The following is an 18,277-nucleotide window of genomic DNA, read 5'->3' as shown; positions in this document are numbered from 1 at the left end:
CATAAAATACTTTCATGCCCTCTACCCTAACTCCTTGATTCAAGTCACCTTGACTGTACTGGATGGAATGTTAGGCCATCTCTTCCACAGGCCATCTATTGAGTCAACCAGTTTCATTCAGAATCTAGGTGAAATTCAAGAGTATCATGATCAATCTCCTAAATACTGATATATAAGTAGTGGAATCATCTCCTTTTAGAAAGTTTCATTAAATTAAATATGACTCAAATGACAAATAAATGTAGCAGAAGCATGTTATTTTAGATTACTCTAAGGGACTGGATAACACCTTCTACTGTGGTCAAGAGTGATGAAGCCTCCACTGTTAAAACCAACATCTGTAGAGAATTACAAAACCAAGAACCCAGAGCTCCTGTAAGAAATCTGTTAGAGTGAATGGCAAGAATCATGAGACTTCTCTAGTCTGTTTTGAAGAGCTTCAGATATATTCTACAACCTTCCTCTATAGAACACTCCAGCAATTCTCATACCGAGGATGGTTAAGACTGTCTTATAATCAAGATCATTCCTTGTGGAGCCCTTTCAAGGTAAAAAGCTAGGTTCAGACAAATTAAATGTTTAATACAATTGTTAATTCTTTAAATTAGTTTTCATCCAAAATCATTGCCTCACAGTAAATAAGAAAAAAAAAGGTCATAGATTGCTTCTGGCTCTTTTTGTCAATAATCTTAATTTATATTGGGGTTATTTCCCACTTAAAAAAATTTTTAAATTATTTAAAATGTACCATATATAACATAAAAAATAGAAAATAAAACATACACAGAAATCTGTAATTTTGCACAACCAAATATTTCATGGGTCAAAGTTTAAACTTTCGGATGAAGTTTTTAAAAAAGCAGATTTATGAACTAAAAAGTAGCCTATACTCCTGAAATCAACCATAACAAAGGGACTTAATCTAATTTAATAGCACTGAGTCCTTCTATAGATTTTTACCTGTACAAAATAACACAAAATTGATCAAGTATTTAGCAAAACTAGTCTCTTTTTATTGTGTAAACAGATAACAAGATAAAATAACTATATAACTTAGAACTTCAAAGTTTCTCATGTTTATGCTAGACATATTGTATTTTCAGATAATGCATGCTTTCTAAATTGTGTTAAGAAAAATCCTTAAAACTATTCAATCAAATCAGGCCAATTATATATCTTGTTGACAATTTTCTTCCAATAATAATGTGTATCTAAAGGACACTAAATGTCTTATCTTGGAAAAAATTCCCCTCTTATTTCATCTGGCTAACTCTTACTATCTTTTAGGTCTCGAATGTTAACTTCTTCCAGAGGCCTTCCCCAAATCCAGATAATACGTCCTAGTTACATACTCCTGATACCACTTTCTAGTTCCACTAACAAAGCATTTAAATACACTGTATTGCAACTGTCTAGAGGTCAAAAATAAAATTAGAACAGCCTCAAAGTGGTAGAGAAATCAACCCTTCAGATTAGGCTGCAGTTGTAAACAAGGTGGGATGGGCAGAGACAGGAGGGCCATAAGTGAGAAACTCCCTTGTGAAGGAGAAAGGCTTTGCAAAGGCTTCTCAAAGTAGTGTGACAACCAAACAGGACAGTAAGACTGACTGCATGCCGTAATTTACACTGATCCATTCACTTTTATAATAATATATATGATGGTTTAAAAATTAGATGAGTCAATTTAAGAAAAAGGGTAATACACACTTTATTTTAAAGATTCACAAACCGGATAAACCTCACCTGTCATAGGATCAAAGAGCTGATTAGCTTCTAAGTCTGTGAAAGTACTACTACAGACAGGACATTTGAAGGAAGCCCGGTTGGTCGAATCTCTCTCATCGGTCTCAATCCTCCTTCTCATGTGGTCCAGTTTATATTTTACCACATTAACAAGAGTACGATAATTGATGAAGTAGTAGTTATGGCGAGTGGTTTTCCCATCTGCAGCAGTCTCTACCCTCATTCTGCATTTGATAAACTTGTCTCCCTTTAAATTATTCAAAACTGATCGAAGTTGCTTCCGATCAAACTTGAGCAGCTCCAGCATATCCTCCTCTTTCACACAGGGGTTCCTGATCAAGATGTCCAAGGCCAAGGCATGCTCAATGCCATAAAATCCCCGGATCACATACTTGGCTAACCGCTTCAATGCTGCTGGAACTTCAGTGAGGACATCTGGGTCTGCCATCTTTAGCAACAAACTCCAACTTTAAATATACTGAATTCAGAAACAAACAGAAAATTAGCCAGGTATAAGAACATGGTAATCATATCCACTATCCTTGCAGTGCCAGAGAAGTACCCAAAGAGTTTTAAAAAGATTTCTAATACCTAAGCATTTAACAGAGCAGAACAAGATTTTCCTCTAGAATGCACAAAAGATTACACCCAAAAAGCTTTACATGTTTCTTAAATGGCTACTTTTACGATCTATAGTGTGTTTGATTAAAAAGTAACTTATAATTTATAAAACAATATATTACATCAAGTGTACTTTACTTCAGAAGAGAAACACAAAAAAAGCTATATGAAATGCTCACTATTCTTTGGGAATGCTGGCAACCCTGAGAAAACTAGCAGTTCGCATCTCCTAAAAGTGTCTTTGTTTCCTTTCTTGAGTAAAATTTTTCTACCAAGATTCTAGGATGTTTTAACATAGTCATGCTTTCACAATAAAATCACAACAAACCAATAAACACATGAGTAATCACCACCTGGGGTGTTTGACAAAATCATTAACTGTTGTAAAACTGAAAGAAAGTAATACTTAGATCCAGATAGTTTTACCAACCTTGAAAAATTAAATCTGATAATCAAGGAAAGACCATCCAGTCCTTAAAAAGGTAGAAAATGAGGGAGGGAAAGCAGCCCAAAATATTCTTAAATACTGGATCCCTTGACAAAGCAGAAACTAAGTGTATCTCATTTCCATACCATGACCCAGAAAGCTGTCTTCTCAAAGCCCACATTGGCATGTGGTTTACTTAAAAAACCTGGGCTTCAGGAGGTGGAGGTTGTGATGAGCCAAGATTGTGCCACTGCACTCCAGCCTGGGCAACAAGAGCGAAACTCAGTCTCAAAAACAAAAAAAAACAAAAACAAACAAAAAAATACAAAACTGGGCTTTGAAATTCAGAGTACACAGCCTGTGTTTTGTTAACTATGTAATCCTGAGCAAATCCCTTAAACAATTTCAAGCCACGTTTTACTCTCTAAGAAATAAGGATAGTATCAACTACCTTAATGGAGCTGTTGTGATTAATAAGAATGTAATTAAAGTGTTTAGGAAGGACAGCTTCCATATCAACTTAATATGTTCCAAACTAAAAATGGCTAGACTAGCCACACAGATTAAATCAAGTTAAATTTCCCTAGCCCACAGGGAATTTGTTTTTCTTTTAATAGAGAGAGGGTCTTGCTCTGTTGCCCAGACTAGAGTTCAGTGGTGTGACTTGGCTCAATGCAGTCTCAACCTCCTGGGCTCAAGCAATCCTCCCACCTCAAACTCTCCAGTAGCTGAGACTACGGGTGGACACCACCATGACTGACTAATTTTTGTGTTTTTTGCAGTGACAGGGTTTCACCATTTTGCCCAGGCTGGTCTCCAACTTCTGGGCTCAAGGGATCCACCCACCTTGGGGGCTTCCTAAAGTGCTGGGATTACAGATATGAGCCACCACATCCAGCCCACAGGATAATTTTTTTTTTTTGGAGACAGCGTCTCCATCTGTCACCTAGGCTGGAGTGCAGTGGCGCGAGCTCAGCTCACTGCAACTTCTGCCTCACGGGTTCAAGCGATCCTCCTGCCTCAGCCTCCTGAGTTGCTGGGACTATAGGCGTGCACCACCACGCCTGTCTAATTTTTGAATTTTTAGTAGAGACAGGGTTTCACCATCTTGGCCAGGCTCCGCAGGATAATTTTTAACAGAGACATCCCATTGAACTATTTCAATGGAGAACCATATTCTGTTATTAATACTAGTTTCAACTAACTCTTTTATTTGAAATCAGTGGTTATCAACCCCAACAGATTTAATACTCTTTTTATAAGAAATATTTTGATATCCACAGTACCATACTATAAGGAAACTCTATACACGAATCTATAACCAATCTATGCATATATTTTGGGGGGAAAATATAAGGCCCTTCCTGTAATAAAGGAAAAGTAAAAGTCAGTCAAAAGAAAATATGTACTTTAGATTACAAATACTCAGGTATGACTACATATTGTAAGATATAACAAAGTAGCACCTAGATCCAAATCTGTGAACCTAGAGCCTTCCTGCTACCCCAGGGCTTAAGAATGCCTGGCAAGTGCCTGGGCTTGACACCAAAGTAGTACCACAGCATACTACTGGAAACACTTTTCTCTCCTTTTCGGTTTGGTCTATACATTGTACTTGAACCCAGTTTTCGTTTTTTTGTTGTTTTACATCCTCAACAGTTGTCAGAACACAACATATGGCTTCAGAAACATTCAACAAAGAACAGCAGAAAAATGTCAATATAACCTGTTTCCAGGATTATTTCCTACTATTGTGTTCTCCTTCCCTGCCCCATACATGCCATGCCCCAGACTAACAGTTCTCAAGCCTGGTTGTAAGGCAGAATCATCTAGGGAACGTTTTAAGAATACTGACCCTGGGCCCCACTCCTAAAGGTTTTGTCTCAGGTGGTCTGGGGCGGCCAGATTAGGCATCACACAAATTTTTAAAGCTCTTTAGGTGACTCTACTATGCAGCAATATATCCTGCCAATGCTCATCCTGCATGGAGAGGTCCCTGTGCCACTTATTGCTCAGCCTGTTTCCTTTGCCTAAAACACCCTAGGGAGTCGTGAAGACTAAAGTAAGGGAGTGATATGAGGACTTTACAATCCAACAGTTTTGGGGTTTAAATCTCAGTTCCAGTATTTCTTAGCCCCCCTGACCCCAGAAAATTCTCAGACTCAGTTTCTTCATATATAAAAAGTGATTAAGCTAAGTGCAGTGGCTAATACCTGTAATTGCAACACTTTGGGAGGCCGAGGTGGTGGGATTGTCAGAGCCCAGAAGCTGAAGACAAGCCTAGGAAACACAGTAAGACCCCATCTCTACAAAAATTTTAAAACTTTGCCAGGTACAGTGCCATGCACCTGTAGTACCAGCTGAGGTGGATCAATTGAGCCAGGAGGTCAAGGCTGCAATGAGCCATGATTGAGCCACTGCACACCAGCCTAGGTGACAGGACATGACCCTCAAAAAAAAAAAAAAAAGTTATTAACTGTGCCCTGCTCACACAGTTAATGTATGAACTCAGTGAGATAATTAATGCAAAGTGTTCTGCTTTAAGGGCTGGCATAAGAGTTCAATTAAGTACTGGCATTCATAATAAATCCCCTATTTAGAAAAATGATTCTTATACCAATATGAGGAATGGACTCAAGTGAGTGAAGGTGGAGGCAGTGTGGAACATTGGGGGTATAAAATCTAAACTAAGAAGGCAAAAAAATTGCAAGAAGAGAACAAAATGAATGAAAGTTATTACAGAAAAAGAAAATCAAAAGGACCCAACAAAATATATTGGATACAGAATACGGGAGTAGGAAAAATCTTAAATAGCTCTGTTTTGAGCCAGCGAGGCTAGGAAAAGTACTGCCATGAGAAATAGGTGACCCCTGACGAGGAGCAGATATGGAAGAAATGAGGAAATCACTTTTAGAAGTGTCTTTGAGGAAATACCATAGGATATTCCTCTGAATATGCCCAGCAGGTAGCTGAACAAATGAAACTAGAGTTCAGAAATGAAATCAAGCTGTGCCACCTTGTTCAAAATCTCCGCATTCTAAAATCCTCCTTCCCGACCACTACCTTCTCTCCTCCATCACTTCCCACTCACGCTGAATCTCCTTACTCAATCTCTAGAGGTCTCAGGTAAGAGTTCTCAAACTGGCAGCCCCCCATGCATTGTTTCACCCAAAGAATGTTTCAAAAATTTTCTGAATTAGTTGTCAACATTTAAAAATTGTAAGAGTTCACATAAATTTCAACTTCCAGCTCCTCTTGCAAAATTGGAAATATCTGAGGAAAAAGTGAGCCCATGTTCCCACATGGAAACAATAAGCTAAAGCCGAACAGCAGCTGGCGTTATTAGGGAAGGAGTATGGCTGGTCTCTGGAGACTTCTGAGTGTGGGACCTCCTAGGACCTTTGTTTCTTCCTTTGATCTCCATTGTCCATGAGTCAGATCCCAGCCTCACCTCCCTACGCCAGTCCAGACCCACGTGTATTTTAATCATATAAACATTTAAGGACTACTGTGCACCAGGCACGGAGCTAGAGAAACAAAGTTGAAAAGAAGGCACCCTCTGCCCTCTGTCTACCCTGTCAGCCTCATATCCAGCCACACCAGCATATTCTCAATTCCACGAGCCACATGTGCTTTCCCTGCTTCCCAAGGCTTTGCACCTGCTGTTCCTTCTGCCCCTACAGCTAAGCCCAAACCCCCTTCTCCTAATCATCCTTCAAGTCTCAAATGACATTTCCTCATAGAGGCCTTCCCGACTCCCCATTAAGTAGCATACTTAACTCCCCATTAAGTAGCATACATCCCCTTTCACATGTTCCATGGCTCTTTCCCCCTTCTTGTACTTTCTCCATGTCTATCTCTAAGACCAGACTTCATCTTGTTCACCAATTAATTTCCAGCATCTAGCATAGCCAGACAAGTACTTCCATAAAACTTTCCATATGTCTCCTAGGCACGTTTTGTTCCAACATGGCTCATCTTGCCAGCTTCCCCCCGCTTCACTTCCTCCACTCTTGCTTCCACGGTAGAATCGGACAGGCTATTGGGCACTCTCTTCTTAAATTTAAAACAGTTTTAAGCGGGAGGTGAGTGGATCAAATTCAGGATGTTAAAAGATTGTGCTGACTGCAGAGTGGAGAAAAAAACGAAAACGTGGATGCGAAGAGTCCAGTTAGATTACTTCAGTAAATCGCCACTCCAGTTCTAGAACAACTTGGGATTCTACACATCTAACTGCGGTGTTCTGTTACCACAGTTCATGGCACTTTCCACGCCTTCACACACACAGCGGCAAACTACCGCGAAACCTCCGAACCCAGCTGCCCTCCACGAGACGCGTTCGGTGATATGCACTCCTCCCCACTGCGAGACTCCGAGACCCCAAACTCCCTCGGACTCTCCCAGTTGGGTCCAGGGCCACACTCGGCGCAGCCAAGCCCGCCCTACCCAAGGTCGCACACGGGCCGCTCCGGGGTCAATGGTTCTTTGGAGGACCAAGAGGACCAAGGCAAGAGGGTAATTCATTAGGGGAGGATAGTTAAGAGGGAGCGAAAGCAAGAAGAAATCATGAAATGCAATGCCCGGCCAGGGAACTCCGAACAAGGAACAGGGAACAAGGTTTACCAACGCGAATCCTCGAACACTCCCACTAGAGCTGCCCTCAGCGCTTCAACTACCGGCTTAAATGAGCCACGCCCTTTGCGCGACAAAGAAAACGCACTATTCCTGCGACCAGCTGGGGAAGCACCCCGCTACCTTTTACTAGACCAGCCAATGAGTTCAGTGAAGCCTTCGATCAAGACAGTCACGCTCCGAGTGGCCAATGAAATTGAAGGCTCTGCCCTCCATGCCCAACTCTGATTGGCTTACAATCCCGGAACAGGCGTTAACCCAGGGAAGGCAGTGGCAAGATGGCGTCCCTGGATCGGGTGAAGGTACTGGTGTTGGGAGACTCAGGTGAGAGGCTTACCCTACCTCTGGGGCTCCAGACACTTTTGAATTACCCAGTAACCCTCCCCTTAACTTCCTTCCCTCAACTTCCTGGCTCCTCGGCCCGTGGCTGAAGTCCCTCCCAGGGCCTGAAGACTACACTTCCCAGGGGACTTTGCTCCGTGTGACGACGCTGCGGCGGCAGCGGCGGCGTCGCGCGGGTGGGGGTCGCGGAGCCCGGGTTTTTGCCTTCGCGGCTTTCCACATCGGTCTCCCGTGGAGCCCGGGTTTTTGCCTTCGCGGCTTTCCACATCGGTCTCCCAGGCGACCCCAGCCTAGAGTGTATTGTCAATTCTTTTATTTTAAAAAAAAAAAAAAAAAAAGCAGGCATTGAGTATTGTATGGGGTTGTATGTTAAGGGTACAGAAGTTAGTAGGACCGTGCCTTCAAGAGATTTTGTTGATTAAGGAAGTCAAATGTGCACTGAGAAACGTGCACTGGCAAGCGCTTCGCATATATTAACTCATTTAATTCTGAGATCAGTCCTGTTATCCCATTTTACAGAAGAGAGTAGTGAGGCAGAGAGATGTAAATGACAGAATCCTTTTGAACGCAGAGCCCACGAACTTAAACGCTAAGTTATAATTATGCAGTGACATATTGGGTAGTGGTCCTGTTTTATTCTTAACTGAGCTTAATTTCCTGGTTCTCGTTTGATCTTCATTGAAAACCTATTATGTCCTCGACTGTACAATAGAGAAATTAAGAGTTTTATTCTGAAGCAGCTAGGATTTAACGCTGAGCCCAATTTAATCCTAGTGTTAAAATTCTTTTTTTTTTTTTTTTTTAAAATCTCAGTAGATGCAAAAAAAATTCTTTTGATACCTGGGACATTTGAGAACTACAGCTGACGTCTGGATTTCCAGCTCCCACCTCACTGCCCTTATCTTTTCTTCCATAATCCCCAATTCAGCTCTCCTTAGTAACTTCAATAAATGCTGACCTTGCATTTTATAGAAGCGCTCTTCTGGAGTTGGCCTAAGAGCATGTGTTGTGAGCAAAGACATTGTGCTAGATGCTTGGAGGTGGAGAGGCTTGAAAACTTAACAGAAACTAAATAAAACTGTGGGCAGCAAATATAGGTTAAGAATGTTTTCACATTGCCCTGAGGATGATTTGCATTATGAAATATTTTACAGAGAGCATTATTTAATATTCCGCTAAGAAAGTTGCCTTTTGAAACCCAATGAACATAATCACAATTTATGTCGACTTGATTTCCATCAGGTAGCTTGAAGTGGTGCCAAAGTTAATTTAATAAAATCACTCAGTTTTACAGATAAAGAAAGTAATTGTGGCCTAAAGGGACTTGGCAAGAGTATCACTGAGTAGAATTTAGAATCCAGAACTAACAGACTTCTTCCTGACACATTAAGTGGGTGTTTTGTGTCCTCTATAATTCCATTTTCTATTGTATCTAACAATCCCTTCATATTACAAACTGCTGCAACTAGTCAATTTATTTTCTTTCCAACAGGCACTGTATTAGGTTCTGGGGTTATAACTGTGGAATTAATGCATCATGTAACAGGGATCGAATTAGCAGCTACATTAACTGTGGAAAAGTAATCAGGCAATTGATAAGCTTCCCTACTGCCCCCCTCCCCATTATGGTTTAGTTTAAAGCAGAAGACACAGCTGTGATGGCCAGGAAAGTGATTGATGTTGTCACACATTCACTAATGTTAACCTTTATGTGCAAAGTTAGTTATTGTCTTTTTATCTTTTTAAAAGGTAATTTTGTCAGTCTCCTTTAAACTGCGATTTAAAAGTACACAGTCTGACAATTTAGAATGCACTTTTTACACTTCCTCAGCCTTTCAAACCTGAAATTTTATTTTTAAATAAAGGCCATTTCCCTCATAAAATTTTGAGGGTTTCACAAATATATAAAGAAATGACTTAGCCAGACAAGGTGGCTCTAGCCTGTAATCCCAGCACTTTGGGAGGTTGAGGCGGGCGGATTGCTTGAGCTCAGTTCAAGACCAGCCTAGGCAACATGGTAAGACCCTCTCTCTACCAAAAACAATATAGAAAGTTAGCCGGGCATGGTGGTGCACGCCTGTAGTCCCAGCTACTCAGGAGGCTGAGGTGAGAAGATCACTTGAGCCCAGGAATTTGAGGCTGCAGTGAGCTAGGATCGTGCCACTGCAGTCTAGCCTGGGTGATAGAATGAGACCCTGTCTCCAAGAAAAAAAATAAAAAGAAGAAAGAAATGAGTTGATATTTGGAGATTTGTTTTCTATCCTATTGAGATATTTGGTAATTTGGTAAGGAACCCTGAAAGTCTCACTACCATACGGTTTTCTCTTTCTTTCAGAGATTAGGGACTAGTTTAACATATTACCAAACAGCTGTATTTGGAGCTGACATTTATTTATATTGGGCCTTTTTTACCCCCAAGTAAATCAAGTGCATTCTTTTGATCAAATTTAGTTCTAAAGGTGAAAACATAGAATCTCCCAAAATTCTTAAAGAAGTGAAATTAGCTATTATTCCCTAGCACTTCAACTGTTCTTACTGTTTAGGGTTTCATCCCATGTTAGCTAATACTTATCACCCAAAGCAGTTAATTCATGGAGAGCTATACAATTTTACTGCCTAGAAATGTTTACCCTAACACAATTAAGCTAAACTAGGCCTTAAGTGTTGCAACAAGCTGATAATTAAGTGGATAGATACATTCCTTGAACATAAACAAACCTGTCTACAAATACAGAATCAACAATACATCCTAAAAGTTACAGATATTAGATACAATGCAGTAAATTCAATGACAAATATAATTTTGAGTATTTAAAAATCTTAAATGTTTCTATGTAAAAGAAGTAATAAAAGGGAAGCCTGGGAAAATGTTTGATTCAATTACACATACGTAAAATAATTAATATATTTAATAGATAAAGAGCTCATATAAATTAATGACACTAAAACCCGGTAGATAAACGTACAGAGTAGATCAACAGAGAATTTATGAGAGGAAAAACAACTGATTTGCCAGAATAATCATAATGATAATCTTTGATCTTTATCAGAAAGTAAAGAAATGCAGACTAAAGCAAGCTGTCACTCCCCCACTGCCCCCCACCACCGAGACGGACTGTTGCTCTGTAACCTAGGCTGGAGTGCAGTGGCGCAATCTCGGCTCACTGCAACCTCTGCCTCCTGGGTTCAAGTGATTCTCTTGCCTCAGCCTCCCAAGTAGCTGGGATTACAGGCACCCACCACCACGCCCAGCTAATTTTTGTATTTTTAGTAGAGACGGGGTTTCACCATTTTGGCCAGGCTGGTGTCGAACTCCTGACCTCATGATCTGCCTGCCTCGGCCTCCCAAAGTGCTGGGATTACAGGTGTGAGCCAACGCGCCTGGCCAAGTTGTCACTTTTATTCCTTTATCAGGTTAACAAAGATGAAAAGCTAACTACATGATACTGTTGAGGTGCAACAAGACCTGCAGGCTCAAGTGTATGGCTGGTGGCAGTATAACCCCATGAAAGTTATTTCTCAATACATATCAAGAACTTTAAATGTTTCCTTTTAAGTACTGAGTTTACTTCTGGGAAGGTATATTAAGGACATAATTTTAATTTTAAACAAAGGTTTAAACAGAAATAACCTTTCACTAGCATTATCAAAAATTTCAAAACACCCTAAATATCTAATAATAATGGAAGAATGATTAAGTAAATTTTTATGCCTACACGCTGAAGTACTATGGAGATACTTTAAATGTTTATGAAGATTTTGGAATAATATGGAAACTTTTAATAAATACTAATTAAGGTTCTGATATAAGTACTAAAGATAAAAAAGATGCATAAGAACCCTCAAGGAACTTAAAATTAAGGGAGTGGTTCCAAGATGGCCGATTAGGAATAGCTCCAGTCTACAGCTCCCAGCGTGAGCGACGCAGAAGATGGGTGATTTCTGCATTTCTAACGAGGTACCGAGTTCATTTCACTGGGGCTTGTCAGACAGTGGGGGCAGGACAGTGGGTGCAGCCCACTGAGTGTGAGCCAAAGCAGGGCGAGGCATCTCATCACCCGGGAAGCGCAAGGGGTCAGGGAATTCCCTTTCCTAGCCAAGGGAAGCGGTGACAGCACCTGGAAAATCGGGTCACTCCCACCCTAATACTGTGCTTTTCCAACGGTCTTAGCAAACAGCACACCAGGAGATTATATCCCTCACCTGGCTCGGAGGGTCCCACGCCCACGGAGCCTTGCTCATTGCTAGCACAGCAGTCTGAGATCAATCTGCAAGGTGGCAGCAAGGCTGGGGGAGGGCCACCCGCCATTGATGAAGCTTGAGTAGGTAAACAAAGAGGCCAGGCAGCTCGAACTGGGTGGAGCCCACCACAGCTCAAGGAGGCCTGTGTGCCTCTGTAGACTCCACCTCTGAGGGCAGGGCATAGCCAGAAACCTCTGCAGACTTAAATGTCTGGCAGCAGAAACCTCTGCAGACTTAAATGTCCCTGTCTGACAGCTTTGAAGTGAGTAGTGATTCTCCCAGGATGGCGTTTGAGATCTGAGAATAGACAGACTGCCCCCTCAAGTGGGTCCCTGACCCCCGAGTAGCCTAACTGAGAGGCATCCTCCAGTAGGGGCAGACTGACACCTCACATGGCCCGGTACCTTGCTGAGAAAAAGCTTCCAGAGGAATGAATGATCAGGCAACAACATTTGCTGTTCCACAATATTTGCTGTTCTGCAGCCTCTGCTGCTGATACACAGGCAAACAGGGTCTGGAGTGGACTTCCATCAAAATCCAAAAGACCTGCAGCTGAGGGTCCTAACTGTTAGAAGGAAAACTGACAAACAGAAAGGACATCCGCAACAAAACCCCATCTGTACATCTCCATAATCAAAGACCAAAGGTAGATAAAACCACAAATATGGGGAAAAACCAGAGCAGAAAAGCTGAAAATTCTAAAACTCAGAGGGCCTCTCCCCCTCCAAAGGAACGCAGCTCCTTGCCAGCAACGGAACAAAGCTGGATGGAGAATAACTTTCACGAGTTGAGAGAAGAAGGCTTCAGATGATCAAACTTCTCTAAGCTAAAGGACGAAGTTCAAACCCATTGCAAAGAAGCTGAAAACTTTGAAAAAAGATTAGATGAATGGCTAACTAGAATAACCAATGTAGAGAAGTCCTTAAATGACCTGATGGAGCTGAAAACCATGGCATGAGAACTACGTGACGATGCACAAGCTTCAGTAGCCGATTTGATCAACTGGAAGAAAGGGTATCAGTAATGGAAGATCAAATGTATGAAATGAAGCAAGAAGAGAAGTTTAGAGAAAAAAGAGTAAAAAGAACGAACAAAATCTCCAAGAAATATGGGACTATGTGAAAATACCAAATCTATGTCTGATTGGTGTACCTGAAAGTGACGGGGAGAATGGAACCAAGTTGGAAAACACTCTGCAGGATATTATCCAGGAGAACTTCCCCAATCTAGCAAGGCAGGCCAACATTCACATTCAGGAAATACAGAGAACACCACAAAGATACTCCTTGAGAAGAGCAACTCCAAGACACATAATTGTCAGATTCACCAAAGTTGAAATGAAGGAAAAAATGTTAAGGGCAGCCAGAGAGAAAAGTCAGGTTACCCACAAAGGGAAGCACATCAGCGGATATCTCAGCAGAAACTCTACAAACCAGAAGAGAGTGGGGACTGATATTCAGCATTCTTAAAGAAAAGAATTTTCAAGGCAGAATTTCATATCCAGCCAAACTAAGCTTCATAAATGAAGGAGAAATAAAATCCTTTACAGACAAGCAAATGCTGAGAGATTCTGTCACCACCAGGCCTGCCTTAAAAGAGCTCCTGAAGGAAGCACTAACGTGGAAAGGAACAACCAGTACCAGCCACTGCAAAATCATGCCAAATTGTAAAGACCATCGAGGCTAGGAAGAAACTGCATCAACTAATGACCAAAATAACCAGCTAACATCATGATGACAGGATCAAATTCACACATAACAATATTAACCTTAAATGTAAGTGGGCTAAATGCTCCAATTAAAAGACACAGACTGGCAAATTGTCAAGACCCATCAGTGTGCCGTATTCAGGAGACCCATCTCACATACAGAGACACACATAGGCTCAAAATAAAGGGATGGAGGAAGATCTACCAAGCAAATGGAAAACAAAAAAAGGCAGGGATTGCAATCCTAGTCTATGATAAAACAGACTTTAAACCAACAAGGATCAAAAGAGACAAAGAAGGCCATTACATAATGGTAAAGAGATCAATTCAACAAGAACAGCTAACTATCCTAAACATATATGCACCCAATACAGGAGCACCCAGATTCATAAAGCAAGTCCTTAGAGACCTACAAAGAGACTTAGATTCCCACACAATAATAATGGGAGACTTTAACACCCCACTGTCAACATTAGACAGATCAACGAGACAGCAAGTTAACAAGGATACCCAGGAATTGAACTCAGCTCTGCACCAAGTGGACCTAATAGACCTCTACAGAACTCTCCATCCAAAATCAACAGAATATACATTCTTCTCAGCACCGCATCACACTTATTCCAAAATTGACCACACAGTTGGAATAAAGCAATCCTCAGTAAATGTAAAAGAATGGAAGTTATAACAAACTCTCTCAGACCACAGTGCAATCAAACTGGAACTCAGGATTAAGAAACTCACTCAAAACCGCTCAACTACATGGAAACTGAACAACCTGCTCCTGAATGACTACTGGGTACAGAATGAAATGAAGGCAGAAATAAAGATGTTCTTTGAAACCAATGGGAACAAAGACACAACATACCAGAATCTCTAGGACACGTTTAAAGCAGTGTGTAGAGGGAAATTTATAGCACTAAATGCTCACAAGAGAAAGCAGGAAACATCTAAAATTGACACCCTAACATCACAATTAAAAGAACTAGCAAAGCAAGAGCAAACACATTCAAAAGCTAACAGAAGGTAAGAAATAACTAAAATCAGAGCAGAACTGAAGGAAATAGAGACCAAAAAAACCCTTCAAAAAATCAATGAATCGAGGAGCTGGGTTTTTGAAAAGATCAACAAAATTGATAGACCGCTAGCAAGACTAATAAAGAAGAAAAGAGAGAAGAATCAAATAGACACAATAAAAAATGATAAAGGGGATATCACCACCGATCCCACAGAAATACAAACTACCATCAGAGAATATTATAAACACCTCTATGCAAATAAACTAAAAAATCTAGAAGAAATGGATAAATTCCTGGACACATACACCCTCCCAAGACTAAACCAGGAAGAAGTTGAATCTCTGAATAGACCAATAACACGCTGTGAAATTGAGGCAATAATTAATAGCCTACCAACCAAAAAAAGTCCGGGACCAGATGGATTCACAGCTGAATTCTACCGGAGGTACAAGGAGGAGCTGGTACCATTCCTTCTGAAATTATTCCAATCAATAGAAAAAGAGGGAACTCTCCCTAACTCATTTTATGAGGCCAGCATCATCCTGATACCAAAGCCTGACAGACACAACAAAAAAAGAGAATTTTAGGCCAATATCCCTGATGAACATCAATGCAAAAATCCTGAATAAAATACTGGCAAACCGAATCCAGCAGCACATCAAAAAGCTTATCCACCATGATCAAGTGGGCTTCATCCCCAGGATGCAAGGCTGGTTCAACATACGCAAATTAATAAATGTAATCCAGCATATAAACAGAACCAGAGACAAAAACCACATGATTATCTCAATAGATGCAGAAAAGTCCTTTGACAAAATTCTACAGCCCTTCATGCTTAAAAACTCTCAATAAATTACATATTGATGGGACATATCTCAAAATAATAAGAGCTATTTATGGCAAACCCACAGCCAGTATGATACTGAATGGGCAAAAACTGGCAGCATTCCCTTTGAAAACTGGCACAAGACAGGGATGCCCTCTCTCACCACTCCTATTCAACATAGTGTTAGAAGTTCTGGCCAGGGCAATCAGGCAGGAGAAGGAAATAAAGGGTATTCAATTAGGAAAAGAGGAAGTCAAATTGTCCCTGTTTGCAGATGACATGATAGTATATCCAGAAAACCCCATCGTCTCAGCCCAAAATCTCCTTAAGCTGATAAGCTACTTCAGCAAGGTCTCAGGATACAAAATCAATGGGCAAAAATCACAAGCATTCTTATACACCAATAACAGACAAACAGAGAGCCAAATCATGAGTGAAGTCCCATTCACAATTGCTTCAAAGAGAATAAAATACCTAGGAATCCAACTTACAAGGGATTTGAAGGACCTCTTCAAGGAGAACTACAAACCACTGCTCAAGGAAATAAAAGAGGATACAAACAAATGGAAGAACATTCCATGCTCATGGGTAGGAAGAATCAATATCGTGAAAATGGCCATACTGCCCAAGGTAATTTATAGATTCAATGCCATCCCCATCAAGCTACCAATGACTTTCTTCACAGAATTGGAAAAAACTACTTTAAAGTTCATATGGAACCAAAAGAGGGCCCGCGTTTCGAAGACAATCCTAAGCTAAAAGAACAAAGCTGGAGGCATCACGCTACCTGACTTCAAACTACACTACAAGGCTATAGTAACCAAAACAGCATGGTACTGGTACCAAAACAGAGATATAGATCAATGGAACAGAACAGAGCCCTACACATCTACACATCTACAACCATCTAATCTTTGACAAACCTGAGAAAAACAAGCAATGGGGAAAGGATTCCCTGTTTAATAAATGGTGCTGGGAAAACCGGCTAGCCATATATAGAAAGCTGAAACTGGATCCCTTCCTTACACTTTATACAAAAATTAATTCAAGATGGATTAAAGACTTAAATGTTAGACCTAAAACCATGAAAACACTAGAAGAAAACCTAGGCAATACCATTCAGGACATAGGCATGGGCAAGGACTTCATGTCTAAAACACCAAAAGCAATGGCAGCAAAAGCCAAAATTGACAAATGGGATCTAATTAAACTAATGAGCTTTTGCACAGCTAAAGAAACTACCATCAGAGTGAACAGGCAACCTACAGAATGGGAGAGAGTGTTTGCAATCTACTCATCTGACAAAGGGCTAATATCCAGAATCTACAATGAACTCAAACAAATTTACAAGAAAAAAATAACCCCATCAACAAGTGGGCGAAGGATATGAACAGACACTTCTCAAAAGAAGACATTTATGCAGCCAAAAGACACAGGAAAAAATGCTCATCATCACTGGCCATCAGAGAAATGCAAACCAAAACCACAATGAGATACCACCTCACTCCAGTTAGAATGGTGATCATTAAAAAGTCAGGAAACAACAGTTGCTGGAGAGGTTGTGGAGAAATAGGAACACTTTTACACTGTTGGTGGGACTGTAAACTAGTTCAACCATTGTGGAAGACAGTGTGGCAATTCCTCAAGGATCTAGAACTAGAAATACCATTTGACCCAGCCATCCCATTAGTGGGTATATACCCAAAGGACTATAAATCATGCTGCTATAAAGACACATGACACGTATGTTTATTGCAACACTATTCACAATAGCAAAGACTTGGAACCAACCCAAATGTCCATCAATGATAGACTGGATTAAGAAAATGTGGCATATATACACCATGGAATACTATGCAGCCATAAAAAATGATGAGTTCATGTCCTTTGTAGGGACATGGATGAAGCTGGAAACCATCATTCTGAGCAAACTATTGCAAGGACAAAAAACCAAACACCACATGTTCTTACTCATAGGTGGGAATTGAGCAATGAGAACACTTGGACACAGAAAGGGGAACATCACACACCGGGGACTGTTGTGGGGTAGGGGGAGGGGGAAGGGATAGCATTGGGAGACATACCTAGTGTAAATGATGAGTTAATGGGTGCAGTACACCAACATGGTGCATGTATACATATGTAACAAACCTGCACATTGTGCACATGTACCCTAGAACTTAAAGTATAATAATTAAATAAATAAAATAAAACATATTTCTTTATACAGGGCATTCTTCTCCACTGCAAATAAATCAACAGATGGCATCATTTTTTTAAGATGAATAAAAATCCAACATCCAATCAAAAAAAATTAAAGTTAATAAAACCTATAAATAAATACATGTAATAATATGTTTTAAGTTTTCTATAGGAAAATGTACAGGGTACAGTGGAGGCCCAGAGAATAGTGGATGCTATGCTTAGTTCTCCCTGTTTGGGTTCAGAAAATACTTTATAACTAGAATGATGCTGAGTCTCCAAAGATTAATTCACCAGGTCAATAGGGGAGGGGAGGGAAGGGAGAGGATGAGTAGGATATTCCAGACAGAACAAGCTAGGGAAGCAGAGGCTTATGTTGTTTTATTGTTTTTAAGTATACTGTGTATATAATCACAATAACCACCTGCTCACAGAAAAACTTTTATTGTGGAATTAAATAAACCTTCATGTTGACAGTAGTCTTAAGGTGATTTTTTTTTTGTAGACAGGGTCTCGCT

At 40.5% G+C, this 18,277-nt stretch overlaps 2 protein-coding genes across 6 annotated transcripts in view; one reads left to right on the top strand and one right to left on the bottom strand.

Annotated features, from left to right (window-relative positions):
- The window catches only part of GTF2E1 (general transcription factor IIE subunit 1), a 39,040-nt gene extending 31,470 nt beyond the window's left edge, over nt 1-7,570 (bottom strand). The window contains exons 1-2 of one of the 5 annotated variants that reach the window (XM_054481055.2): nt 7,415-7,570; nt 1,744-2,221 (exon numbers count right to left, since the gene is read on the bottom strand). In XM_054481055.2, the coding sequence (XP_054337030.1) occupies nt 1,744-2,191 (448 nt within the window). In that variant the 5' untranslated portion in view covers nt 2,192-2,221; nt 7,415-7,570. Of the gene's footprint in view, nt 1-1,743; nt 2,222-2,794 lie in introns of all 5 variants that reach the window. The other 4 variants (XM_063662587.1, XM_063662588.1, XM_054481053.2 and 1 more) reach the window with 4 other exon arrangements.
- Nucleotides 7,482-18,277, top strand: part of RABL3 (RAB, member of RAS oncogene family like 3) — a 57,619-nt gene continuing 46,823 nt past the window's right edge. The window contains exon 1 of the mRNA XM_054481056.2: nt 7,482-7,747. Within this exon, the coding sequence (XP_054337031.1) occupies nt 7,702-7,747 (46 nt within the window). The 5' untranslated portion in view covers nt 7,482-7,701. The remainder of the gene's footprint in view (nt 7,748-18,277) is intronic.

This window comes from Pongo pygmaeus, chromosome 2, assembly GCF_028885625.2.
Source record: "Pongo pygmaeus isolate AG05252 chromosome 2, NHGRI_mPonPyg2-v2.0_pri, whole genome shotgun sequence".
NCBI classification, from domain to species: Eukaryota; Metazoa; Chordata; class Mammalia; order Primates; family Hominidae; genus Pongo; species Pongo pygmaeus.
Note: the sequence above shows the minus strand (reverse complement) of the source record. Positions and strands in the feature narration are given on the sequence as shown.